This window comes from Coloeus monedula (assembly GCF_965178545.1).
Source record: "Coloeus monedula genome assembly, chromosome: 35".
NCBI lineage: Eukaryota > Metazoa > Chordata > Aves > Passeriformes > Corvidae > Coloeus > Coloeus monedula.
Genome location: NC_138815.1, coordinates 2,848,324 through 2,875,925, shown reverse-complemented (window position 1 = coordinate 2,875,925; position 27,602 = coordinate 2,848,324). Strand labels below are relative to the sequence as shown.

The window sequence follows — 27,602 nt, the reverse complement described above, 5'->3', positions numbered from 1 at the left end:
AAGGGTCAAGAAACCCCAAAATCCCCCGAAATCCCCCCAAAACCCCCGGAAACGGCTCCGAAAAGCCCCAGGAAAGGGGGAAAAGGGGGCGGAGGGTCCCAAAATTCCCCAAAATCCCCCCAAATCCCCCCAAAATTCCACCCGGGAAGGGTTAAGGGAGCCCCACCCCCCCCCCAAAAAAAAACCCCCCAAAACCCCTCCCAGCCGCGATGACGTCACCCGCGCCGCGTGACGTCACACCCCCCCCCGACCGTTCGGAACGGAAATAAAACGGGAAAAGCGCAAAGCCCGACGGGAAAAAAAAACAACCAACGTGGGGGGGTTCCGGGGGGTCCGGGAGGGGCGGAAATGGCGCCCCCCCTATCGCGATAGAGGCGACAGCGGCGATAGAAGCGCGCGGCCCCCCCCCGACCGCGGCCGTTGCCATGGCGACGGTCCTCCAGCTCCGCCCGCCCCAAGATGGCGGCGCCCTGAGCGGCCGCTCCGCCCCGCGCGCCCTTGGCGCCTCTATGGTGGCTCGGCCCCCGCGCGGCCTCAGCCAATGGGAGCGCTCGGAGGGCGGCGCCATCGCGCCGATGATCCAATCACGACCGCGGAACGTCAGGGAATAGGCGGGGCTTCACCCGCCCCTGACCCCGGAAGGCGGGACGGGAAATAGGCCGTGAGGCGGCAGCCAATGGGGAGAGCGAGGGGGCGGGATGAAGGTGGGCTCAGCCAATGGCAGCGCGCGGGCGGGAGGCGGCGGCCAATGGGAGCGCGGGGGGGCGTGGCCAGGGCTCGGCGCTCTCCGGCCGCGGCCGCGTGAGTGCGGCGTGAGGGGAGGGGGGGGCGGGGGCGGATTTTGGGGCGGTTTTGGGGCATTTTGGGGCGTTTTGGGGGGAGGTCGAGATCACCCCGGGGTGAGCTCGGAGGGGCCCGGGCGGGGTCGTTCGGGGAGGAAGATTTGGGGGGGGAGAAATCGGGGGCTTCGAGGTGGCGGAATCGCTGCGGGGATTTTTGGGGAGATTTGGGGGGATTTTGGGGTCTGACTCCTTGGGGTTTTTTTGTTTTTTTTTTGCAGCCCCTCCCCCACCATGGGCAACGTTTGGGCCGCCGGGTCACCCCCGCCCCCCCCTTCCGCGCCCCCCCCCCCGCTGCTCCCGGTGCCCCCCCCAGGTTTTGGGGGTCCCCCCCCCGTCAGCGGCTTGGGGGGGGGAGGGGCGCCCCTCCCCCCACGACCCCCCGAGCCCGGCGGGGACCCCCTGCCCAACCCGGGGGCCTTCGAGGAGTGTCACAGGCGCTGTAAAGGTGAGACCCCACCCCCCCGAAAAATGACCCCCAAAACCCCCCAAAATCACCCCCAACACCATCCCAAATCACCCCAAAAATCACCCCCAAAATCACCCCAAAAATCACCCCCTAAACCATCCCAAATCGCCCCAAAAATGACCCCCAAAACCCCCCAAAATCACCCCAAAAATGACCCCCAAAATCACCCCAAAAATGACCCCCCAAACCACCCCAAATCACCCCAAAAATGACCCCCAAAACCCCCAAAAATGACCCCCAAAATCACCCCAAAAATGATCCCCAAAACCATCCCAAATCACCCCAAAAATGACCCCCAAAACCCCCCAAAATCACCCCAAAAATGACCCCCAAAACCATCCCAAATCGCCCCAAAAATGACCCCCAAAACCATCCCAAATCACCCCAAAAATGACCCCCAAAACCCCCCAAAATCACCCCAAAAATGACCCCCAAAACCATCCCAAATCACCCCAAAAATGATCCCCCAAAATCACCCCAAAAATGATCCCCCAAACCATCCCAAATCACCCCAAAAATGACCCCCAAAATCACCCCAAAAATGACCCCCAAAACCATCCCAAATCACCCCAAAAATGACCCCCAAAACCCCCCAAAATCACCCCAAAAATGACCCCCAAAACCCCCCAAAATCACCCCAAAAATGATCCCCCAAACCATCCCAAATCACCCCAAAATTCACCCCCAAAACCATCCCAAATCACCCCAAAAATCACCCCCAAAATCCCCCCAAAAATCACCCCCAAAACCATCCCAAATCGCCCCAAAAATGACCCCCAAAACCCCCCCAAATCACCCCAAAAATGACCCCCAAAATCACCCCAAAAATGACCCCCAAAACCATCCCAAATCACCCCAAAAATCACCCCAAAAATGACCCCCAAAACCATCCCAAATCGCCCCAAAAATGACCCCCAAAACCCCCCAAAATCACCCCAAAAATGACCCCCAAAACCATCCCAAATCACCCCAAAAATGACCCCCAAAACCCCCCAAAATCACCCCAAAAATGACCCCCAAAACCCCCCAAAATCACCCCAAAAATGATCCCCTAAACCATCCCAAATCACCCCAAAAATGACCCCCAAGACCCCCCAAAATCACCCCAAAAATGACCCCCAAAATCACCCCAAAATTCACCCCCAAAACCATCCCAAATCACCCCAAAAATGACCCCAAAAATGACCCCATGGGACCCCCAAAAACTCCCGTGAGGACCCCAAAAATGACTCCAAACCCCCCCCATGGGTCCCCCGAAAATTCCCAAAAAGAGCCCAAAAAAACTCCCAAAAGTGACCCCAAAAATCTTCCAGACAAACCCCAGAAATGACCCCAGAATGACCCTCAAAAAACGCCAAAAATGACCCCCAAAAAACCCCAAAAATGACCCCAAAAAACCCCCCACAGGACCCCCAAAAAACCAAAAAAATGACCCCAAAAATCCTCAAGACGAGCCCAAAATCCCCCAAAAATGACCCTAAAAAGACCCCCCCCAAAACACCCAAAAATGACCCCAAAACCTCCCCACGGGACCCCCAAAAACTCCCAAAAAGACCCCAAAAAAACCCCAAAAATGACCTCAAAAATTCTCAAGATGACGCCCAAAAATGACCCCAAAAAGATCCCTCAAAAACCTCCAAAAATGACCCCAAAAAATGATCCCCAAAACCCTCAAAAATCTCCCAAAAAGACCCCCCAAAACCCCCCAAAATGGCCCCAAAAATCCTCAAGACGAGCCCAAAAATGACCCCAAAAAGACCCCCCAAAATGACCCAAAAACCTCCAAAATGATCCCAAAACCTCCTCCCACAGGACCCCCAAAAACTCTTGAGAAGACCCCAAAAAAATTCCCAAAAATGACCCCCAAAACGTCCCCAAAAAATGATCCCCAAAAAACCCCAAAATCTCCTGAAAAGACTCCAAAAAGACCCCCCAAAAATCACCCCAAAAAACCCCAAAAATGACCCTAAAAAGACTCCCTAAAAAGCCCAAAAATGACCCCAAAACCTCCCCCCACGGGACCCCCAAAAACTCCCAAAAAGACCCCAAAAAAACCCCAAAAATGACCTCAAAAATTCTCAAGATGACGCTCAAAAATGACCCCAAAAAGATCCCTCAAAAACCCCCAAAAATGACCCCAAAAAATGATCCCCAAAACCCTCAAAAATCTCCCAAAAATACCCCCCAAAACCCCCCAAAATGGCTCCAAAAATCCTCAAGACGAGCCCAAAAATGACCCCAAAAAGACCCCCCAAAATGACCCAAAAACCTCCAAAATGATCCCAAAACCTCCTCCCACAGGACCCCCAAAAACTCTTGAGAAGACCCCAAAAAAATTCCCAAAAATGACCCCCAAAATGTCCCCAAAAAATGATCCCCAAAAAACCCCAAAATCTCCTGAAAAGACTCCAAAAAGACCCCCCAGAAATGACCCCAAAAAACCCCAAAAATGACCCTAAAAAGACTCCCCAAAAAGCCCAAAAATGACCCCAAAACCTCCCCCCACGGGACCCCCAAAAACTCCCAAAAAGACCCCAAAAATCCCCAAAAATGACCTCAAAAATTCTCAAGATGACGCTCAAAAATGACCCCAAAAAGATCCCCAAAAACTCCCGAAAAGAGCCAAAAAAACCCCAAAAATGACCCCAAACTCCCCCCCGCGGGACCCCCAAAAATTCCCAAAAAGACCCCAAAAATCACCCCAAAAAATGATCCCCCAAAACCCCAAAAATCTCCCAAAAATACCGCCAAAAAACCCCCAAAAATGACCCCAAAAATTCTCAGGATGAGCCCAAAAATGACCCCCAAAAAGACCCCAAAAAAAACCCCAAAAATGACCCCAAAAATCCTCAAAATGAGGCCCAAAAATGACCCCAAAAAGATCCCCAAAAACCACCCCAAAACCCCCAAAAATGACCCCAAAAAACGACCCCAAAACCCCCAAAAAAGACCCCAAAACCCCTCCCAAAACCCCCCAAAAACGACCCCCAAAAATCCCCTCAAAACCGCCAAAAATGACCCAAAACCCCCCAAAAATTACCCCAAAACCCCCCAAATTTGGGGGTTTTGCTCCAAATCCTTTCAGGGACCCCCAAATCCCCCAAATCTGGGGTTTCTCCCCCAAAATCCCCCCAATACTCCCCCAAATCCCCCCAAAACTCCCCCAAATCCGTCCAAAATCCCCCAAATTTGGGGTTTCTCCCCCAAAATCCTCCCCAAAGACCCCAAATCCCCCCTAAACTCCCCCAAATCCCTCCAAAATCCCCCAAAAATGGGGATTTTTGCCCCAAAATCCCCCAAATTTGGGGTTTTCTCCCCGAAAATCTTCAGGAACCCCCAAAATCCCCCAAATTTGGGGATTTTTTCCCCCAAAATCCCCCCAAATTTGGGGTTTTCTCCCCCAAAACCCCCCTTAAAGATCCTGAAATCCCCCAAATTTGGGGGTTTTGTCCCAAAATCCTCCTCAAAATCCCCCAAAATCCCCCAAATTTGGGGGTTTTTCCCCCTAAACCCCCCCCCCCAAATCCCCAAATCCCCCTCAAAACCCCCCAAATTTGGGGTTTCTCCCCCAAAATCCCCCCAAATTCCCCCTAAACTCCCCCAAAATCCCCCCAAATTCCCCAAATTTCCCCCAAATCTCCCTCCCAAAACCCCCCAAATTTGGGGTTTCTCCCCCAAAACCCCCCCAAATCCCCCAAATTTCCCCGAAATCTCCCCCAAAATCCCCCAAATTTGGGGGTTTTGTCCCAAAACCCCCCTCAAAATCTCCCAAAATCCCCCAAAATTGGGGTTTCTCCCCAAATTCCCCCCAAATTCCCCCCAAATTCCCCCCTAAATCCCCCAAAATTGTGAATTTTTGCCCCAAAATCCCCCAAATTTGGGGCTTTCTCCCCCAAAATCCCTTCAGGGACCCCCAAATCCCTCCCAAAATCCCCCAAATTTGCAGGTTTTGCCCCAAAATCCCCTCCAAAGACCCCAAATTTCCCCCAATTCTCCCCCAAAATCTCTCAAAATCCCCCAAATTTGGGGGTTTTGCCTCAAAATCCGACCCCAAAACCCCCCAAATTTGGGGTTTTCTCCCCCAAATTCCCCCCAAAATCCCCCAAAATGTGGGGGTTTGCCCCAAAATCCCCCAAATTTGGGGTTTCTCCCCGAAAATGCTCCCGAATTCCTCAAATTCTCCCCAAATCCCCCCAAAATACCCCAAATTTGCGTTTTTTTCCCCAAAATCCCCCAAATTTGGGGGTTTTGCCCCAAAATCCCCTTCAAATTCCCCCCAAAATCCCCCAAATTTGGGGGTTTCGCCCCAAAATCCCCCTCAAATTCCCCCCAAAATCCTCCAAATTTGAGGGTTTTGCCCCAAAATCCCCCTCAAATTCCCCCCAAAATCCCCCAAATTTGGGGGTTTTGCCCCAAAATCCCCCTCAAATTCCCCCCAAAATCCCCCAAATTTGGGGGTTTTGCCCCAAAATCCCCCTCAAATTCCCCCCAAAATCCCCCAAATTTGGGGGTTTTGCCCCAAAATCCCCCTCAAATTCCCCCCAAAATCCCCCAAATTTGGGGGTTTTGCCCCAAAATCCCCCTCAAATTCCCCCCAAAATCCCCCAAATGTGGGGGTTTTGCCCCAAAATCCCCCTCAAATTCCCCCCAAAATCCCCCAAATGTGGGGGTTTTGCCCCAAAATCCCCCTCAAATTCCCCCCAAAATCCCCCAAATTTGGGGGTTTTGCCCCAAAATCCCCCTCAAATTCCCCCCAAAATCCTCCAAATTTGGGGGTTTTGCCCCAAAATCCCCCTCAAATTCCCCCCAAAATCCCCCAAATTTGGGGGTTTTGCCCCAAAATCCCCTTCAAATTCCCCCCAAAATCCCCCAAATTTGGGGGTTTTGCCCCAAAATCCCCCTCAAATTCCCCCCAAAATCCCCCAAATTTGGGGGTTTTGCCCCAAAATCCCCCTCAAATTCCCCCCAAAATCCCCCAAATTTGGGGGTTTTGCCCCAAAATCCCCCTCAAATCCCCCCCAAAATCCCCCAAATTTGGGGGTTTTGCCCCAAAATTCCCTTCAAATTCCCCCCAAAATCCCCCAAATTTGGGGGTTTTGCCCCAAAATCCCCTTCAAATTCCCCCAAAATCCCCCAAATTTGGGGTTTCCTCCCCGGCCCGGAATTCCCAAATTCCGGAATTCCCAAATTCCCGTTTTTTTGCCCCAGAACTGTTCCCAGTGCAGATGGAGGGGGTGAAGCTCACGGTGAACAAAGGGCTCAGCAACCACTTCCAGGTGCGGTTTTGGGGCGAATTCAGGGGATTTTGGGCAATTTTGGGAATTTTGGGAGGGTCAGGAACCATTTCCGGGTGGGATTTTGGGGGGAATTTGGGGGATTTTGGGCAATTTGGGGGAATTTTGGGGGTTTTTGGGAATTTTGGGAGGGTCAGGAGCCATTTCCGGGTGGGATTTTGGGGGGAATTTGGGGGATTTTGGGCAATTTGGGGGAATTTTGGGGGTTTTTGGGAATTTTGGGAGGGTCAGGAACCATTTCCGGGTGGGATTTTGGGGGGAATTTGGGGGATTTTGGGCAATTTTTGGGAATTCTGGAGGGATTTTGGGGTTCTGGGGGGGCTGAGCAACCACTTCCAGGTGGGATTTGGGGGAAATTTTGGGGATTTTGGGCAATTTGGGGGAATTTTGGGGGTTTTTGGGAATTTTGGGAGGGTCAGGAACCATTTCCGGGTGGGATTTTGGGGGGAATTTGGGGGATTTTGGGCAATTTTTGGGAATTCTGGAGGGATTTTGGGGTTCTGGGGGGGCTGAGCAGCCACTTCCAGGTGGGATTTGGGGGAAATGTGGGGGATTTTGGGCAATTTGGGGGAATTTTGGGGGTTTTTGGGAATTTTGGGAGGGTCAGGAGCCATTTCCGGGTGGGATTTTGGGGGGAATTTGGGGGATTTTGGGCAATTTTGGGCGATTTTGGGGGGATTTTGGGGTTCTGGGGGGGCTGAGCAACCACTTCCAGGTGGGATTTGGGGGAAATTTTGGGGATTTTGGGCAATTTGGGGGAATTTTGGGGGTTTTTGGGAATTTTGGGAGGGTCAGGAACCATTTCTGGGTGGGATTTTGGGGGGAATTTGGGGGATTTTGGGCAATTTTTGGGAATTCTGGAGGGATTTTGGGGTTCTGGGGGGGCTGAGCAGCCACTTCCAGGTGGGATTTGGGGGAAATGTGGGGGATTTTGGGCAATTTTGGGAGGGTCATGTGCCATTTCTGGGTGGGATTTTGGGGGGAATTTGGGGGATTTTGGGGAAATTTGGGGTTTTTTGGGAATTTCGGAAGGGGCAGGAGCCATGTCCAGGTGTGGTTTTGGGGCGAATTTGGGGGATTTTGGGCAATTTTGGGAATTTTGGGAATTTTGGGAGGGTCAGGAGTCATTTCTGGGTGGGATTTTGGGGGGAATTTGGGGGATTTTGGGCAATTTTGGGAATTTTGGGGGGCTTTTGGGGTTCTGGGGGGGCTCAGCAGCCACTTCCAGGTGGGATTTGGGGGAAATGTGGGAGATTTTGGGCAATTTTGGGGAATTTGGGGGGTTTTTGGGAATTTTGGGAGGGTCAGGAGCCATTTCCGGGTGGGATTTTGGGGGGAATTTGGGGGATTTTGGGCAATTTTGGGGGGATTTTGGGGTTCTGGGGGGGCTGAGCAGCCACTTCCAGGTGGGATTTGGGGGAAATGTGGGGGATTTTGGGCAATTTGGGGGAATTTTGGGGGTTTTTGGGAATTTTGGGAGGGTCAGGTGCCATTTCCAGGTGGATTTTGGGGGGAATTTGGGGGATTTTGGGCAATTTTGGGCGATTTTGGGGGGATTTTGGGGTTCTGGGGGGGCTGAGCAACCACTTCCAGGTGGGATTTGGGGGAAATTTTGGGGATTTGGGGGAATTTTGGGGGTTTTTGGGAATTTTGGGAGGGTCATGTGCCATTTCCAGGTGGATTTTGGGGGGAATTTGGGGGATTTTGGGGAAATTTGGGGGTTTTTGGGAATTTTGGGAGGGTCAGGAGCCATTTCCAGGTGGGATTTTGGGGGATTTTGGGCAATTTTGGGGCATTTGGGGGGAATTTTGGAGTTCTGGGGGGGACAGGATCCATTCCCACCTGGATATTTTTGGGAATTTTGGGAATTTTTGGGAATTTTGGGACCCTCCCAACCCTTTTCCCCTTTTCCAGGTGAGTTTTTGGGAGCTTTTGAGCCATTTTTGGGCCATTTTTGGGCTTTTTTGGTTTTTTTTTTTGGGGATGGGATTTCTTTACCCATTCCCAGCCAGAATTTTTGGGGAATTTTGGGAACTTCTGGGAATTTTTGGGAATTTTGGGACCCTCCTGACCTTTTTCCTGTTCTCCAGGTGAGTTTTTGGGAATTTCGAGCCATTTTTGAGCCATTTTTGGGACTTTTTGGGCTTTTTTTGGGATGGGGTTTCTTTACCCATTCCCAGCCAGATTTTTTGGGGAATTTGGGGAATTTTTTGGATTTTTGGGAATTTTGGTCCCTCCCGACCCTTTTCCCCTTTTCCAGGTGAGTTTTTGGGAGCTTTTGAGCCATTTTTGACCCGTTTTTGGGCCATTTTGGGACTTTTTTGGGGTTTTTTTTGGGATGGGGTTTCTTTACCCATTCCCAGCCAGATTTTTTTGGGAATTTTGGGAATTTTTGGGAATTTTGGGACCCTCCTGACCTTTTTCCTGTTCTCCAGGTGAGTTTTTGGGAATTTTGAGCCATTTTTGAGCCATTTTTGGGACTTTTTGGGCTTTTTTTGGGATGGGGTTTCTTTGCCCATTCCCAGCTCGATTTTTTTGGGAATTTGGGGAATTTTTTGGATTTTTGGGAATTTTGGGTCCCTCCCAACCCTTTTCCCCTTTTCCAGGTGAGTTTTTGGGAGCTTTTGAGCCATTTTGGAGCCATTTTTGGGCCATTTTTGGGCTTTTTTGGTTTTTTTTTTTGGGATGGGGTTTCTTTACCCATTCCCAGCCAGATTTTTTTGGGAATTTTGGGAACTTCTGGGAATTTTTGGGAATTTTGGGAGACTCTTGACCTTTTTCCTGTTCTCCAGGTGAGTTTTTGGGACTTTCTGAGCCATTTTTGACCCATTTTTGAGCCATTTTTGGGGATTTTTTGGGGGATTTTTTGGGATCGGGTTTCTTTACCCATTCCCAGCTCGATTTTTTTGGGAATTTGGGGAATTTTTTGGATTTTTGGGAATTTTGGTCCCTCCCAACCCTTTTCCCCTTTTCCAGGTGAGTTTTTGGGAGCTTTTGAGCCGTTTTGGAGCCATTTTTGGGCCATTTTTGGGGATTTTTTGGGGGGTTTTTTGGGATGGGGTTTCTTTACCCATTCCCAGCCAGATTTCTTGGGGAATTTTGGGAACTTCTGGGAATTTTTGGGAATTTTGGGACCCTCCTGACCTTTTTCCTGTTCTCCAGGTGAGTTTTTGGGAATTTTGAGCCATTTTTGCGCCATTTTTGGGCTTTTTGGGCTTTTTTTGGGATGGGGTTTCTTTACCCATTCCCAGCCAGATTTTTTTGGGAATTTGGGGAATTTTTTGGATTTTTGGGAATTTTGGTCCCTCCCAACCCTTTTCCCCTTTTCCAGGTGAGTTTTTGGGAGCTTTTGAGCCGTTTTGGAGCCATTTTTGGGCCATTTTTGGGGATTTTTTGGGGGGTTTTTTGGGATGGGGTTTCTTTACCCATTCCCAGCCAGATTTTTTTGGGAATTTTTGGGAATTTTGGGACCCTCCTGACCTTTTTCCTGTTCTCCAGGTGAGTTTTTGTGAATTTTGAGCCATTTTTGAGCCATTTTTGGGACTTTTTGGGCTTTTTTTGGGATGGGGTTTCTTTACCCATTCCCAGCCAGATTTTTTTGGGAATTTTGGGAATTTTTTGGATTTTTAGGAATTTTGGTCCCTCCCAACCCTTTTCCCCTTTTCCAGGTGAGTTTTTGGGAGCTTTTGAGCCGTTTTGGGGCCATTTTTGGGCTTTTTGGGCTTTTTTTGGGATGGGGTTTCTTTACCCATTCCCAGCTCGATTTTTTTGGGAATTTTGGGAATTTTTTGGATTTTTGGGAATTTTGGTCCCTCCCAACCCTTTTCCCCTTTTCCAGGTGAGTTTTTGGGAGCTTTTGAGCCGTTTTGGAGCCATTTTTGGGCCATTTTTGGGGATTTTTTGGGGGGTTTTTTGGGATGGGGTTTCTTTACTCATTCCAAGATGGATTTTTTTGGGAATTTTGGGGAATTTTGGGAATTTTGGGATGTTCTTGACCCTCTTCCCATCCTCCAGGTGAACCACACGGTGGCCCTGAGCACCTTGGGCGAGTCCAATTATCACTTCGGGGCCACCTACGTGGGAACGAAGCACCTGAGCCCCACCGAGGTGAGGCCACCCCAAATCCCAGGAATTTGGGGAATTTGGGGAATTTCGGGGGGGATTTGGGGGAATTTTGGGGGATTTTTGGGAATTTTGGGGGAATTGGGGTTTTGGGGATTTGGGATTTTGGGGGTTTTTTTGAATTTTGGGAATTGGAATTGAGGGAATTGGGGAATTTTGGGAGTTTGGGATTTTGCGGATTTTGGGGAATTTGGGGTTTTTGGGAATTTTGGGGGTTTTGGGGAAATTTTGGGGAGTTTGGGAATTGTGGGGATTTTGAGGGGTTTGGGATTTGGGGGGATTTGGGGAAAGTTTGGGGGATTTGGGATTTTGGGGATTGGGGGAAATTGGGGATTTTTGGGGATTTGGGATTTTGGGGAATTTGGGATTTTTAGGCTTTTTGGGGATTTGGGGAATTTGGGATTTTGGGGAATTTTGGGAATTGGAATGGAGGGAATTGGGGAATTTTGGGAATTTAGGATTTTGGGAATTTTGGGGAGTTTGGGGATTTTGGGGAATTGGGATTTGGGGAATTCGAGGTATTTTGGGGACTGGGCGATTTGGGGCATTTGGGATTTTGGGGGAATTGTGGGGAATTTGGGAACTGAGATTTTCGGGATTTTTGGGACTTTTGGGAATTGGGATTTGGGGGATTTGGGGAATTTTGGGGAATTTGGGATGTTGGGAATTTAGAGCATTTGGCCCTTGGAATTCTCACTGCTTTGGCCATCGAGTGATTCAAAATTTCAGCCATTTTTGACAAGTCGGACCTTTCAGAAATTGCCATTTTTCGCGGGAATGGGAGGCGCTTTGGGGGATTTTTCGGGGGAATCAGGAGAGGATTTTTTTGGGAAGGGAAGGATCCCAAATCCAGGGATTTTGGGGTGGTTCCAGGCGTTCCCGGTGCTGGTGGGGGACATGGACAACAGCGGCAGCCTCAACGCCCAGGTCGTGCATCAGCTCAGCTCCCGCCTGCGCTCCAAGGTCGCCTTCCAGGTGCGCCACCCCTTGGGGGCTCGTCCGGGAATTCCAGCCGGGAATTCCGTGTGGGGGTCTCGTCCGGGAATTCCATGGTGGGGTCTTGTCTGGGTATTCCATGGGGGGGGACTTGTCCAGGAATTCCTTGGGAGCCTCATCTGGGAATCCCGTGTGGGGCCTCGTATGGGAATTCCGTCGGGGGTCTCGTCCGGGAATTCCGGGTGGGATCTTGTCCGGGAATCCCATGTGGGGTCTTGTCCGGGAATTCCGGGTGGGGTCTTGTCCGGGAATCCCATGTGGGGACTTGTCCGGGAATTCCGGGTGGGATCTTGTCCAGGAATTCCTTGGGAGCCTCATCTGGGAACTCCGGGTGGGGTCTCATCCGGGAATTCCGTGTGGGATCTTGTCTGGGAATTCCATGGGGGGTCTCGTCTGGGAATTCCATGTGGGGTTTTGTCCGGGAATTCCTTGGAAGACTCGTCCGGGAATTCCGTGTGGGGTCTCATCCAGGAATTCCGGGTGGGGTCTTGTCTGGGAATTCCATGGGGGGACTTGTCCAGGAATTCCTTGGGAGCCTCATCTGGGAATTCTGTGGTGGGGTCTTGTCTGGGAATTCCGTGCGGGAATTCCGTGGGGGTCTTGTCCGGGAATTCCTTGGAAGACTCGTCCGGGAATTCCGTGGGGGTCTCGTCCGGGAATTCCATGGTGGGGTCTTGTCTGGGAATTCCATGGGGGGACTTGTCCAGGAATTCCTTGGGAGCCTCATCTGGGAATCCCGTGTGGGGCCTCGTCCGGGAATTCCGGGTGGGGTCTTGTCCGGGAATTCCATGTGGGGACTTGTCCGGGAATTCCGTGTGGGATCTTGTCCAGGAATTCCTTGGGAGCCTCATCTGGGAACTCCGGGTGGGGTCTCGTCCGGGAATTCTGTGTGGGATCTTGTCTGGGAATTCCATGGGGGGTCTCGTCTGGGAATTCCATGTGGGGTTTCGTCCGGGAATTCCTTGGAAGACTCGTCCGGGAATTCCGTGTGGGGTCTCATCCAGGAATTCCGGGTGGGGTCTTGTCCGGGAATTCCGGGTGGGATCTTGTCTGGGAATTCTGTGTGGGATCTTGTCCAGGAATTCCTTGGGAGCCTCATCTGGGAATTCTGTGGTGGGGTCTTGTCTGGGAATTCCGTGCGGGAATTCCGTGGGGGTCTTGTCCGGGAATTCCTTGGAAGACTCGTCTGGGAATTCCATGTGGGGTCTTGTCCAGGAATTCCTTGGAAGACTCGTCCGGGAATTCCGTGTGGGGGTCTCGTCCAGGAATCCCATGTGGGGTCTTGTCCGGGAATTCCGGGTGGGATCTTGTCTGGGAATTCTGTGTGGGATCTTGTCTGGGAATTTCTTGGGAGCCTCATCTGGGAATTCCGTGGTGGGGCCTTGTCTGGGAATTCCGTGCGGGAATTCCGTGGGGGTCTCGTCTGGGAATTCCATGGGGGGACTTGTCCAGGAATTCCTTGGGAGCCTCATCCGGGAATTCCGTGTGGGGCCTTGTCCAGGAATTCCGTCGGGGTCTCGTCCGGGAATTCCGTCTGGGAATTCCATGGTGGGATCTCCTCTGGGAATTCCTTGGGAGCCTCGTCCGGGAATTCCGGGTGGGGATCTCATCCGGGAATTTCGGGGCGTTTGGTCATGGCAGGTTGGGTCATGGGGAGTTATTGGGGTTTTTTGGGGGAGTTTTAGGATTTTTTACCGTTTTTTGGGGGATTTTTTAAAGGATTTTTGGGGGTTTTTTTGGGATTTTGTAAAGAATTTTGGGGGGATTTTTTGGGGATTTTTGTTAGGGTTTTTTGGGGATTTTTCAGGGATTTTTAATGGGTTTTTGGGGTTTCTTGGGTTTTTCAGGATTTTCAAAGAATTTTGTGGGGTTTTTTTGGGGATTTTTTGGGATTTTTCGGCAAGTTTTTTAGAATTCTTTGGGGATTTTTGAAGAATTTTTGGGGGATTTTTTGGGATTTTTGTTAGGGATTTTTGCGGATTTTTCGGGGATTTTTAATGGATTTTTGGGGTTTTTTGGGTTTTTTTGGGGTTTTTTAGGATTTTTAAAGAATTTTGTGGGGTTTTTTGGCGTATTTTCTGGGATTTTTTTGGCAACTTTTTTAGAATTCTTTGGGGGTTTTTTAAATTTTTGGGATTTTTTACCGACTTTTTGGGGTTTTTTTTAGGGTTTTTTGGGGATTTTTTGAAATTTTTTTGGAATTTTTGGGAATTTTTTGTGGTTTTTTAAAATTGGGGGGGGATTTTTTTGTGGATTTTTTTTGATTTTTAAAAAATTTGTTGGGTATTTTCTTCGGGGAATTTTTTTGGATATTTTGGGGATTTTTTTTGTGTTTTTGGGGATTTTTTTGTGGATCTTTTGGGGTTTTTTGGGGGATTCCTCAGGGTTTTTTTGGGATCTTTTGGGGTTTTTTGGGGGGATTTTTTTGGGATTTTTAAAAAGTTTTTTGGGGTTTTTTAGGATTTTTTAAAGGTTTGGGGATTTTTTAAAATTTCGGGGGAGTTTTTTTGGGGATTTTTAAAAAACATCTGGGGGGGGGTGTGGGATTTTTTGGGATTTTTTTGGGCTTTTTTTGGGCGTTTCTAAAAAATTTTGGGGAATTTTTTCTGGGATTTATGGGGAATTTTTAAAAAATTTTTTGGGAAATGTTGGGAAATTTTTTAAGGACTTCCATTAAGTTTTTGGGGATTTTGGGGGGATTTTTGAGGGAATTTTTTTGGGGATTTTCAGGAATATTTTAGGGATTTTTTGGGAATTTTTCAGGGATTTTTTAGGAGATTTTGGGGACATTCTTTAAAGAGTTCCATGAACTTCTTGAGAATTTTTTGGGGATGTTCCAAGAATTCTTAGAGTGCATTTTTCCCCCCAAAACCTGTCCTCATCCCCCAAAAATCACCATTTCCCTGCAAAATTTCCTGGTTTCCCCCCCCCAAAAAACCCCAGATTTTCCCCCAAACATTAGTATTCCCCCCTCCCCTCCCCAAAATCAGGATTTTTGCCCAAAATGTGAGGATTTTACCCCAAAACCTCGGGGTTTGCTCCTCCCGCAGACGCAGCAATCGAAATTCGTGAATTGGCAGCTGGACGGGGAATTCCGGGGCAGCGACTTCACGGCAGCGCTGACGCTCGGGAACCCCGACATCCTGCTGGGATCGGGTGAGGGACCCCAAAAATCCTCCTGGGGACCCCAAAAATCACCTGGGGACCCCAAAATTCATCTTGGGGACCCCAAAAAACCCCTCGGGAGCCCCAAAAATCCTCCTGGGGACCCCAAAAAACCCCTCGGGAGCCCCAAAATTCACCTGGGAGCCCAAAAATCCCCCTGGGGACCCCAAAATTCACCTGGGGAGCCCAAAAAACCCCTTGGGAGCCCCAAAATTCACCTGGGGACCCCAAAATTCACCTGGGAGCCCCAAAATTCATCCTGGGGACCCCAAAAAACCCCTTGGGAGCCCCAAAAATCACCTGGGGACCCCAAAAAACCCCTTGGGAACCCCGACATCCTGCTGGGATCGGGTGAGGGACCCCAAAAATCCTCCTGGGGACCCCAAAATTCACCTGGGGAGCCCAAAATTCATCTTGGGAGCCCAAAAAACCCCTTGGGAGCCCCAAAAAATCACCTGGGGACCCCAAAAAACCCCTCGGGAACCCCAACATCCTGCTGGGATCGGGTGAGGGACCCCAAAAATCCTCCTGGGGACCCCAAAAATCACCTGGGGACCCCAAAATTCACCTGGGAGCCAAAAAATCCTCCTGGGGACCCCAAAATTCACCTGGGGACCCCAAAAAACCCCTTGGGAGCCCCAAAATTCACCTGGGGAGCCCAAAATTCACCTGGGGACCCCAAAAAACCCCTTGGGAGCCCCAAAATTCACCTGGGAGCCCCAAAATTCATCCTGGGGACCCCAAAAAACCCCTTGGGAGCCCCAAAATTCACCTGGGAGCCCCAAAATTCATCCTGGGAGCCCCAAAATCCTTCTGAAATCCCTGAGTTTTCCCAAAATTTCAAATTTTTCCCCGTTTCCAGGGATCCTGATGGCCATGGGAAGGTTTGGGTGATTCTGGGACCTTCCCAAATCCCCGAATTTTCCCAAAATTCCCGGATTTTTCCCCATTTCCAGGGATCCTGGTGGCCCAGGGGGGCGCTGGGACCCTCCCAAATCCCCAAATTTTCCCAAATTTTCCCGATTTTTCCTAATTTTTCCCAAGTTTTCCCTTTTCAGGGATCCTGGTAACCCAGGGGTGCTCTGGGACCTTCCCAAATCCCCAAATTTTCCCAAAATTCCCGGATTTTTCCCCATTTCCAGGGATCCTGGTGACCCAGGGGGGTGCTCTGGGACCTTCCCAAATCCCCAAATTTTCCCAAAATTCCCGGATTTTTCCCCATTTCCAGGGATCCTGGTGGCCCAGGGGGGCGCTGGGACCCTCCCAAATCCCCGAATTTTCCCAAACTTTCCCGATTTTTCCTAATTTTTTCCTAATTTTCCTTTTTCAGGGATCCTGGTGACCCAGGGGTGCTCTGGGACCTTCCCAAATCCCCGAATTTTCCCAAAATTCCCAATTTTTCCCCATTTCCAGGGATCCTGATGGCCACGGGAAGGTTTGGGTGGTTCTGGGACCTTCCCAAATCCCCGAATTTTCCCAAAATTCCCGGATTTTTCCCCATTTCCAGGGATCCTGGTGACCCAGGGGTGCTCTGGGACCCTCCCAAATCCCCGAATTTTCCCAAACTTTCCCGATTTTTCCTAATTTTTCCCAAATTTTCCTTTTTCAGGGATCCTGGTGACCCAGGGGGGCTCTGGGACCTTCCCAAATCCCCAAATTTTCCCAAAATTCCCAATTTTTCCCCATTTCCAGGGATCCTGGTGGCCATGGGAAGGTTTGGGTGGTTCTGGGACCTTCCCAAATCCCCGAATTTTCCCAAAATTCCCGGATTTTTCCCCATTTCCAGGGATCCTGGTGGCCCAGGGGTGCTCTGGGACCTTCCCAAATCCCCGATTTTTCCCAAAATTCCCGGATTTTTCCCCATTTCCAGGGATCCTGATGGCCATGGGAAGGTTTGGGTGGTTCTGGGACCTTCCCAAATCCCCGAATTTTCCCAAAATTCCCGGATTTTTCCCCATTTCCAGGGATCCTGATGGCCATGGGAAGGTTTGGGTGGTTCTGGGACCTTCCCAAATCCCCAAATTTTCCCAAAATTCCCGGATTTTTCCCCATTTCCAGGGATCCTGATGGCCATGGGAAGGTTTGGGTGGTTCTGGGACCTTCCCAAATCCCCGAATTTTCCCAAAACTCCCAATTTTTCCCCATTTCCAGGGATCCTGATGGCCATGGGAAGGTTTGGGTGATTCTGGGACCTTCCCAAATCCCCGAATTTTCCCAAAATTCCCGGATTTTTCCCCATTTCCAGGGATCCTGGTGGCCCAGGGGTGCTCTGGGACCCTCCCAAATCCCCGAATTTTCCCAAATTTTCCCGATTTTTCCTAATTTTTCCCAAATTTTCCTTTTTCAGGGATCCTGGTGACCCAGGGGTGCTCTGGGACCTTCCCAAATCCCCGAATTTTCCCAAAACTCCCAATTTTTCCCCATTTCCAGGGATCCTGATGGCCATGGGGGCTCTGGGACCTTCCCAAATCCCCAAATTTTCCCAAATTTTCCCGATTTTTCCTAATTTTTCCCAAATTTTCCCTTTTCAGGGATCCTGGTGACCCAGGGGTGCTCTGGGACCTTCCCAAATCCCCGAATTTTCCCAAAATTCCCGGATTTTTCCCCATTTTCAGGGATCCTGATGGCCATGGGGTGCTCTGGGACCCTCCCAAATCCCCAAATTTTCCCAAATTTTCCCGATTTTTCCTAATTTTTCCCTTTTCAGGGATCCTGGTGACCCAGGGGTGCTCTGGGACCCTCCCAAATCCCCGAATTTTCCCAAAATTCCCAATTTTTCCCCATTTCCAGGGATCCTGGTGACCCAGGGGGACGCTGGGACCCTTCCAAATCCCCGAATTTTCCCAAAATTCCCAATTTTTCCCCATTTCCAGGGATCCTGATGGCCATGGGAAGGTTTGGGTGGTTCTGGGACCTTCCCAAATCCCCGAATTTTCCCAAAATTCCCGGATTTTTCCCCATTTCCAGGGATCCTGATGGCCATGGGGGGCTCTGGGACCTTCCCAAATCCCCGAATTTTCCCAAAATTCCCAATTTTTCCCCATTTCCAGGGATCCTGATGGCCATGGGAAGGTTTGGGTGGTTCTGGGACCTTCCCAAATCCCCGAATTTTCCCAAAATTCCCGGATTTTTCCCCATTTCCAGGGATCCTGGTGGCTCATTACCTGCAGAGCGTCACGCCCAGCCTGGCCCTGGGGGGGGAGCTCGTTTATCACCGGCGCCCGGGCGAGGAAGGGGCCGTGCTGTCGCTGGCCGGCCGCTACACAGGTCAGGGACCCCAAAAACACCCCGGGGACCCCAAAATCGTGCTCAGGGACCCCAAAAACCCCCCCGGGGACCCCAAAAATGTGCTCAGGGACCCCAAAAACCACCCTGGGGACCCCAAAAAGCACCCCGGGGACCCCAAAAATGTGCTCAGGGACCCCAAAAACCCCCCCAGGGACCCCAAAATCGTGCTCAGGGACCCTAAAAACCCCCCTGGAGACCCCAAAAACCACCCTGGGAACCCAAAATCCTGCACGGGGACCCCAAAAACCACCCTGGGGACCCCAAAATCGTGCACGGGGACCCTAAAAACCACTCTGGGGATCCCAAAAATCACCCTGGAGACCCCAAAAATCACCCTGGAGACCCCAAAATCCCCCCGGGGACCCCAAATCCTCTCCCCAGGTGAGCCCCAAATCCCCCGTGCAGGTGACCCCAAGCTCAGGTGAGCCCAAAATGCCCCCGAATTCCCCCAAAATCTTCTGCCCAGGTGACCCCAAAATCCCCTCAAATCCCCCAAAATGCCCCAAAATGCCCCAAAATGCCCCCAAATTCCCGCTGCAGCTCCGTCGTGGATCGGGACGGTGACTTTGGGACAGGCCGGGGCTCACGTCACCTACTACCACCGGGCCAGCGAGCAGGTACCCCAAAACCACCCCAAAACCACCCCAAAAAATACCCTCAGGACCCCCAAAAACCACCCAAAATATCCCCAAAAACTACCCCAAAAACCACCCCAAAACTACCCCAAAAACCACCCCAAAACCACCCCAAAAACTACCCCAAAAACTACCCCAAAAACCACCCCAAAACTACCCCAAAAACTGCCCCAAAAACCACCCCAAAAACCACCCCAAAACTACCCCAAAAATCACCCAAAAACCACCCAAAATATCCCCAAAAACCACCCCAAAAACACCCCAAAAACACCCAAAACATCCCAAAACCACCCCAAAACTACCCCAAAAACCACCCCAAAAACTACCCCAAAACCACCCCAAAACTACCCCAAAAACTGCCCCAAAAACCACCCCAAAACACTCTAAAAACTACCCCAAAAATCACCCAAAAACCACCCAAAATATCCCCAAAAACTACCCCAAAAACCACCCCAAAACTACCCCAAAAACCACCCCAAAACTACCCCAAAAACTACCCCAAAAACCACCCCAAAACTACCCCAAAAACTACCCCAAAAACCACCCCAAAACTACCCCAAAACTACCCCAAAAACTACCCCAAAAACCACCCCAAAACTACCCCAAAAACTACCCCAAAAACCACCCCAAAACCACCCCAAAAACTACCCCAAAAACTACCCCAAAAACCACCCCAAAACTACCCCAAAAACCACCCCAAAAAATGCTCTCAGGACCCCCAAAAACTACCCCAAAAACCACCCCAAAACTACCCCAAAAACTACCCAAAACTACCCCAAAATATCCCAAAAACTGCCCCAAAAACCACCCCAAAACACTCTAAAAACTACCCCAAAACCACCCAAAAACTATCCCAAAAACCACCCCAAAACTACCCCAAAAACACCCCAAAACTACCCCAAAACCACCCCAAAACCACCCCAAAAAATACCCTCAGGACCCCCAAAACCACCCAAAATATCCCCAAAAACTACCCCCAAAAACTACCCCGAAACCACCCAAAATATCCCAAAACCACCCCAAAAACTACCCCAAAAACCACCCAAAATATCCCCAAAAACCACCCCAAAACCACCCTAAAAACACCCCAAAAAATACTGTCAGGACCCCCAAAAACGACCCCAAAAACCACCCCAAAGCACCCCAAAACCACCCAAAATATCCCCAAAAACTACCCCAAAAACCACCCCAAAACTACCCCAAAAACTGCCCCAAAAACCACCCCAAAACACTCTAAAAACTACCCCAAAAATCACCCAAAAACCACCCAAAATATCCCCAAAAACTACCCCAAAAACCACCCCAAAACTACCCCAAAAACCACCCCAAAACTACCCCAAAAACTACCCCAAAAACCACCCCAAAACTACCCCAAAAACTACCCCAAAAACTGCCCCAAAACCACCCCAAAAACTACCCCAAAAACTACCCCAAAAACCACCCCAAAACTACCCCAAAAACCACCCCAAAAAATGCTCTCAGGACCCCCAAAAACTACCCCAAAAACCACCCCAAAACTACCCCAAAAACTACCCAAAACTACCCCAAAATATCCCAAAAACTGCCCCAAAAACCACCCCAAAACACTCTAAAAACTACCCCAAAACCACCCAAAAACTATCCCAAAAACCACCCCAAAACTACCCCAAAAACACCCCAAAACTACCCCAAAAACACCCCAAAAACCACCCCAAAACCACTCCAAAAAATACTCTCAGGACCCCCAAAAACCACCCAAAATATCCCCAAAAACTACTCCCAAAAACTACCCCAAAACCACCCAAAATATCCCCAAAAACCACCCCAAAAACTACCCCAAAAACCACCCAAAATATCCCCAAAAACCACCCCAAAACCACCCTAAAAACACCCCAAAAAATACTGTCAGGACCCCCAAAAACGACCCCAAAAACCACCCCAAAGCACCCCAAAACCACCCAAAATATCCCCAAAAACTACCCCAAAAACCACCCCAAAACTACCCCAAAAACTGCCCCAAAAACCACCCCAAAAACCACCCCAAAGCACCCCAAAAACTACCCCAAAACCACCCAAAATATCCCCAAAAACTACCCCAAAACCACCCAAAATATCCCCAAAAACCACCCCAAAACCACCCCAAAAACACCCAAAACATCCCAAAACCACCCCAAAAACCACCCCAAAAACTACCCCAAAAAATGCTCTCAGGACCCCCAAAAACCACCCCAAAAACCACCCCTAAAACCTCCCAAAACACCCCAAAACCGCCCCAAAACATCCAAAACTGCCCCAAAACACCTGAAAACCACCCCAAAAACCACCCCAAAACTACCCCGAAATTACCCCAAAAACCACCCCAAAACTACCCCAAAATTACCCCAAAAACTACCCCAAAACCACCCAAAATAACCCAAAAACTACCCCCAAAACCGCCCTAAAACTACCCAAAAACATCCCAAAAATGACCCCAAAACACCCAAAACGACCCAAAATATCCCAAACCACCCCAAAATACCCAAAACCACCCCAAAAACCACCTGAAAACATCCCAAAAACACCAAAAAACACCCCAAAAATTGGGGGGAAATTGGTAAAAAATGGGGGGAAATTGTTTAAAAATGGGGAAAATTGGTAAAAAATGGGCAAAAATCGCTAAAAATGGGGGGAAATTGTTAAAAATGGGAGGAAATTGTTTAAAATGGGGAAAAAAATCACTAAAAATGGGGGAATTGGTAAAAATGGGGGGAATTGGTAAAAAATAAGGAAAATTGCTAAAAAATGGGGGGAAATTGGTAAAAATGGGGGGGAATCGGTAAAAAATGGGGAAAATCAGTTAAAAATGGGGGGAAATTGGTAAAAAATGGGGGGAAAATCAATAAAAATGGGGGGAAATGGTAAAAAATGGAAAAATTGCTAAAAATGGGGGAAATCGGGAAAAAATGTGGGGAAATCGGTAAAATTGGGGGGAAGTCAGTAAAAATGGGTGAAAATTGGTAAAAAATGGGGGGGAAATGGTAAAAAAGGGGGCAAGTTGCTAAAAATGGGGGAAATTGAGAAAAAATGGGAGGAAATCGGTAAAAAATGAGGGGGAAGCCTAAAGATGTGGGGAAATTGGTAAAAATGGGGAAAAATGCTAAAAAATGGGGGGAAATTGCTAAAAAATGGGGAAAAATCAGTAAAAAATGGGGAAAATTGCTGAAAAATTGGGAAAAGTCACTGAAAAGGGGATAAATCGCTAAAAAATGGGGGGAAATCGGTAAAAATGGGGAAAAATCGGTAAAAAATGGGGAAAATTTGCTAAAAATGGGGGAAATTGGGAAAAATGGGGAAAAATCACTAAAAAATGGGGAAAAATCGCTAAAAAATTGGGGGAAATCGCTGAAAAGGGGATAAATCGCTAAAGAATGGGGGAAATCGGTAAAAATGGGGAAAAATCAGTAAAAAATGGGGAAAAACTGGTAAAAATGGGGGAAATTGGGAAAAAATGGGGAAAATCACTAAAAAAATGGGGAAAATTACTAAAAAATTGGGAAAAATCACTGAAAAGGGGATAAATCACTAAAAAATGGGGGGAAATCAGTAAAAATGGGGGAAAATCACTAAAAAATGGGGAAAAATCGCTAAAAAATGGGGAAAAACCGCTAAAAAATGGGGGAAATTGGTAAAAAATGGGGGAAAATCGCTAAAAATGGGGGAAATTGGTAAAAATGGGGGAAATCAGTAAAAAACGGGTAAAAACCAGTAAAAAATGGGGAATATCACTAAAAATGGGGGGAAATTGGTAAAAACGGGGGGAAATTGGTAAAAAATGGGGGAAATCGCTAAAAAATGGGGGAAAAAATGGGGGGAAATCGGTGAAAAATGGGGGAAATCAGTAAAAAATGGGGAAAAATTGCTGAAAAATGGGGGAAATGGGGAAAAATCACTAAAAAATGGCGAAAATTGCTAAAAAATTGGGAAATATCACTGAAAAGGGGATAAATCACTAAAAAATGGGGGGGAATCGGTAAAAATGGGGAAAAATCACTAAAAAATGGGGGAAAATCGCTAAAAAATGGGGGAAAATCACTAAAAAATGGGGAAAAACCGCTAAAAATGGGGGAAATTGGTAAAAAATGGGGGAAATCAGTAAAAAACTGGTAAAAACTGGTAAAAAATGGGGAATATCACTAAAAATGGGGGGAAATTGGTAAAAACGGGGGGAAATTGGTAAAAAATGGGGGAAATCGCTAAAAAATGGGGGGGAAATGGTAAAAAAGGGGGGAAATTGGTTAAAAATGGGGGGGGAATCCTAAAATTGGGGGGAAATTGTTTAAAAATGGGGGGAAATGGTAAAAAATGGGCAAAAATCACTAAAAGATGGGGAAAAATCACTAAAAAATGGGGGGAAATCGGTAAAAAATGGGGAAAACCAGTAAAAAATGGAAAAAATGTTAAAAAATGGGGGAAAAATTGGGGAAAAATGGGGAAAAAATCACTAAAAAATGGGGAAAATTGCTAAAAAATTGGGGAAATTGCTGAAAAGGGGATAAATCGCTAAAAAATGGGGGGAAATCGGTAAAAATGGTGAAAAATCAGTAAAAAATGGGGAAAAATTGGTAAAAATGGGGGAAATTGGGAAAAATGGGGAAAAATCACTAAAAAATGGTGAAAATTGCTAAAAAATTGGGAAAAATCACTGAAAAGGGGATAAATCACTAAAAAATGGGGGGGAATCGGTAAAAATGGGGGAAAATCAGTAAAAAATGGGGGAAAGTCACCAAAAAATTTGGGAAAAATCGGTAAAAAATGGGGAAAAATCGCTAAAAAATGGGGGGAAATAGCTAAAAATTGGGGAAAAATCGCTAAAAAATGGGGAAAATTGGTAAAAAACTGGTAAAAACCAGTAAAAATGGGGAATATCACTAAAAATGGGGGGAAATTGGTAAAAATGGGGGGAAATTGGTAAAAAATGGAGGAAATCGCTAAAAAATGGGGAAAAAACGGTAAAAATGGGGGGAAATCGGTGAAAAATGGGGGAAATCAGTAAAAAATGGGGGAAAAAATGGGGGGAAATCGGTGAAAAATGGGGGAAATCAGTAAAAAATGGGGGGAAAATTGCTAAAAATGGGGGGAAATCGCTAAAAAATGGGGGGAAATCACCAGAAAATTTGGGAAAAATCGCTAAAAAATGGGGGGAAATCGGTAAAAAATGGGGGGAAATCGGTAAAAAATGGGGGGGAAAGCCCCAAAATTGGGACAAAGGGCCCGAAGTGGGGGTGGGGCGGGGTTGGGGGGGGGTCCCGCGTGGGTGCGACCCCGTGGGTGCCCCCAGCTGCAGGTGGGGGTGGAGTTCGAGGCCAGCACGCGGCTGCAGGACTCGAGCGTGGCCTTTGGCTACCAGCTGGAGCTGCCCCGCGGGAACCTCCTGTTCCGGGGTGAGCGGCGGGGGGGAAACGGGGGAGGGGAGCCCCAAAAAATGGGGGGAAATGGGGGAGGGGAATCCCGAAAAGTGGGGGGAAAATGGGAGAGAGAGGGACCCAAAAATGGGGGAGGGGAGCCCCGAAAATGGGGGGAAAAATGGGGGAGAGTGGGACCCAAAAATGGGGGAGGGGGGGACCCAAAAATGGGGAAAAAATGGGGGAGAGGGGGACCCAAAATGGGGGAGGGGAGCCCCAAAAACTGGGGGGAAAAATGGGGGAGGGGGGGACCCAAAAATAGGGGAGGGGAGCCCCAAAAATGGGGGAGAGGGGGACCCAAAAATGGGGGAGGGGGGGACCCAAAAATGGGGGAGGGGAGCCCCAAAAAATGGGGGGAAATGGGGGAGGGGAACCCCGAAAATTGGGGGGAAAATGGGAGAGAGAGGGACCCAAAAATGGGGGAAAAAATGGGGGAGAGGGAGACCCAAAAATGGGGGAGGGGAGCCCAAAAAATGGGGGGAAATGGGGGAGGGGAACCCCGAAAATGGGGGAGGGGGGGACCCAAAAATGGGGAAAAAATGGGGGAGAGGGAGACCCAAAAATGGGGGAGGGGAGCCCCAAAAATGGGGGAGGGGAGCCCCGAAAATGGGGGGGAAATGGGGGAGGGGAACCCCGAAAATTGGGGGGAAAATGGGAGAGAGAGGGACCCAAAAATGGGGGAGAGGGGGACCCAAAATGGGGGAGGGGAGCCCCAAAAATGGGGGAGGGGAGCCCCAAAAATGGGGGGAAAAATGGGGGAGAGGGGGACCCAAAATGGGGGAGGGGAGCCCCGAAAATGGGGGGAAAAATGGGTGAGGGGGGGACCCAAAAATGGGGGAGGGGGGGACCCAAAAATGGGGAAAAAATGGGGGAGAGGGGGACCCAAAAATGGGGGAGGGGAGCCCCGAAAATGGGGGGAAAAATGGGGGAGAGTGGGACCCAAAAATGGGGGAGGGGGGGACCCAAAAATGGGGAAAAAATGGGGGAGAGGGGGACCCAAAAATAGGGGAGGGGAGCCCCAAAAATGGGGGAGAGGGGAACCCAAAAATGGGGGAGGGGAGCCCCAAAAATGGGGGGAAATGGGGGAGGGGAGCCCCGAAAATGGGGGGAAAATGGGAGAGAGAGGGACCCAAAAATGGGGGAGGGGAGCCCCAAAAATGGGGGGAAAAAATGGGGGAGGGGGGACCCAAAAATGGGGGGAAAAATGGGTGAGGGGGGGACCCAAAAACGAGGAAAAAATGGGGGAGAGGGGGACCCAAAAATGGGGGAGGGGGGGACCCAAAAATGGGGGGAAAAATGGGGGAGAGTGGGACCCAAAAATAGGGGAGGGGAGCCCCAAAAATGGGGGAGAGGGGGACCCAAAAATGGGGGAGGGGGGGACCCAAAAATGGGGGAGGGGAGCCCCAAAAAATGGGGGGAAATGGGGGAGGGGAACCCCGAAAATTGGGGGGAAAATGGGAGAGAGAGGGACCCAAAAATGGGGGAGAGGGGGACCCAAAAATGGGGAAAAAATGGGGGAGAGGGGGACCCAAAAATGGGGGAGGGGAGCCCAAAAAATGGGGGGAAATGGGGGAGGGGAACCCCGAAAATGGGGGAGGGGGGGACCCAAAAATGGGGAAAAAATGGGGGAGAGGGAGACCCAAAAATGGGGGAGGGGGGGACCCAAAAAATGGGGGGAAATGGGGGAGGGGAACCCCGAAAATTGGGGGGAAAATGGGAGAGAGAGGGACCCAAAAATGGGGGAGAGAGGGACCCAAAAATGGGGGAGAGGGGGACCCAAAAATGGGGGGGAGAGGGACCCAAAATGGGGGAGGGGAGCCCAAAAAATGGGGGAGGGGAGCCCCAAAAATGGGGGGGAAAATGGGGGAGAGGGAGCCCCAAAAATGGGGGAGGGGAGCCCCGAAAATGGGGGGAAAAATGGGGGAGGGGGGGACCCAAAAATGGGGGAGGGGAGCCCCAAAAACTGGGGGGAAATGGGGGAGGGGGGGACCCAAAAACGAGGAAAAAATGGGGGAGAGGGGGACCCAAAAATGGGGGGGAAATGGGGGAGGGGGACCCAAAAATGGGGGAGGGGAGCCCCAAAAATGGGGAAAAAATGGGGGAGGGGGGGACCCAAAAATGGGGGAGGGGGGGACCCAAAAAAGTCCCCAAAAATGGGGGAGGGGAGCCCCAAAAATGGGGGGAAAAATGGGGGAGGGGGGGACCCCAAAATGGGGGAGGGGAGCCCAAAAAGGTCCCGAAAAATGGGGGAGGGGTCCCCAAAAACTGGGGGGAATCCCAAAAAATGGGGGAGGGGATCTCAGGGTGGGGGAGGGGATCTCAGGGTGGGGGAGGGGTCCCAAGGTGGGGGAGGGGTTCAGGGGTGGGGGAGGGGATCTCAGGGTGGGGGAGGGGTCTCAGGGTGGGGGAGGGGATCTCAAGGTGGGGGAGGGGGTCCCAGGGTGGGGGAGGGGTCTCAAGGTGGGGGAGGGGTCCCAAGGTGGGGGAGGGGTTCAGGGGTGGGGGAGGGGTCCCAAGGTGGGGGAGGGGTTCAGGGGTGGGGGAGGGGATCTCAGGGGTGGGGGAGGGGGTCTCAGGGTGGGGGAGGGGATCCCAGGGTGGGGGAGGGGTCTCAAGGTGGGGGAGGGGATCTCAAGGTGGGGGAGGGGATCTTAAGGTGGGGGAGGGGATCTCAGGGTGGGGGAGGGGTCTCAGGTTGGGGGAGGGGTCTCAGGTTGCCCCTCCCCCCCCCAGGCTCCCTGGACAGCTCGTGGCAGGTGGGGGCGGTGCTGGAGAAGAAGCTGCCGCCCCTCCCCCTCACGCTGGCGCTGGGGGCCTTCCTGAACCACCGCAAGGACAAGTTCCACTGCGGCTTCGGCCTCACCATCGGCTGAGCCCCTCCTCATCCTCATCATCCTCATCCTCATCATCCTTATCATCATCGTTATCATCGTTATCATCATCGTTATCGTCATTGTTATCATCATCGTCATCATCCTCATCCTGAACCACCGCAAGGACAAGTTCCACTGCGGCTTCGGCCTCACCATCGGCTGAGCCCCTCCTCATCCTCATCATCGTTATCATCATCGTTATCATCCTGACCTTCATCATCATCCTCATCGTTATCATCATCGTTATCGTTATCCTCATTGTTATCATCATCCTCATCCTCATCATCCTCATCCTGAACCACCGCAAGGACAAGTTCCACTGCGGCTTCGGCCTCACCATCGGCTGAGCCTCTCCTCATCATCCTCACCATCCTCATCCTCATCATCCTCATCATCATCGTCGTTATCATCATCGTTTTCCTCATCGTTATCATCATCGTTATCATCGTTATCATCCTGACCTTCATCATCATCGTCGTTATCATCGTCGTTATCGTTATC

General features: G+C 50.0%; 1 protein-coding gene across 2 annotated transcripts; it reads left to right on the top strand.

Annotated features, from left to right (window-relative positions):
* The first annotated feature begins 781 nt into the window (after positions 1–781).
* On the top strand, positions 782–27,394 carry TOMM40 (translocase of outer mitochondrial membrane 40). Of its 2 annotated transcripts, XM_082299946.1 has the most exons (11): positions 782–801; positions 1,061–1,287; positions 6,517–6,584; positions 10,617–10,709; positions 11,598–11,699; positions 14,771–14,876; positions 18,030–18,152; positions 18,714–18,790; positions 24,105–24,207; positions 26,962–27,129; positions 27,287–27,394. In XM_082299946.1, exons 2-10 carry the CDS (start codon positions 1,074–1,076, stop codon positions 27,099–27,101), a joined length of 1,026 nt encoding a protein of 341 aa, XP_082156072.1. In that variant the 5' UTR covers positions 782–801; positions 1,061–1,073; the 3' UTR covers positions 27,102–27,129; positions 27,287–27,394. The 2 variants fall into 2 exon arrangements, with proteins under 2 accessions (XP_082156072.1, XP_082156071.1); XM_082299945.1 differs by lacking the exon at positions 27,287–27,394 and having other exon boundaries at positions 26,962–27,241.
* The last annotated feature ends 208 nt before the right edge of the window (positions 27,395–27,602 follow it).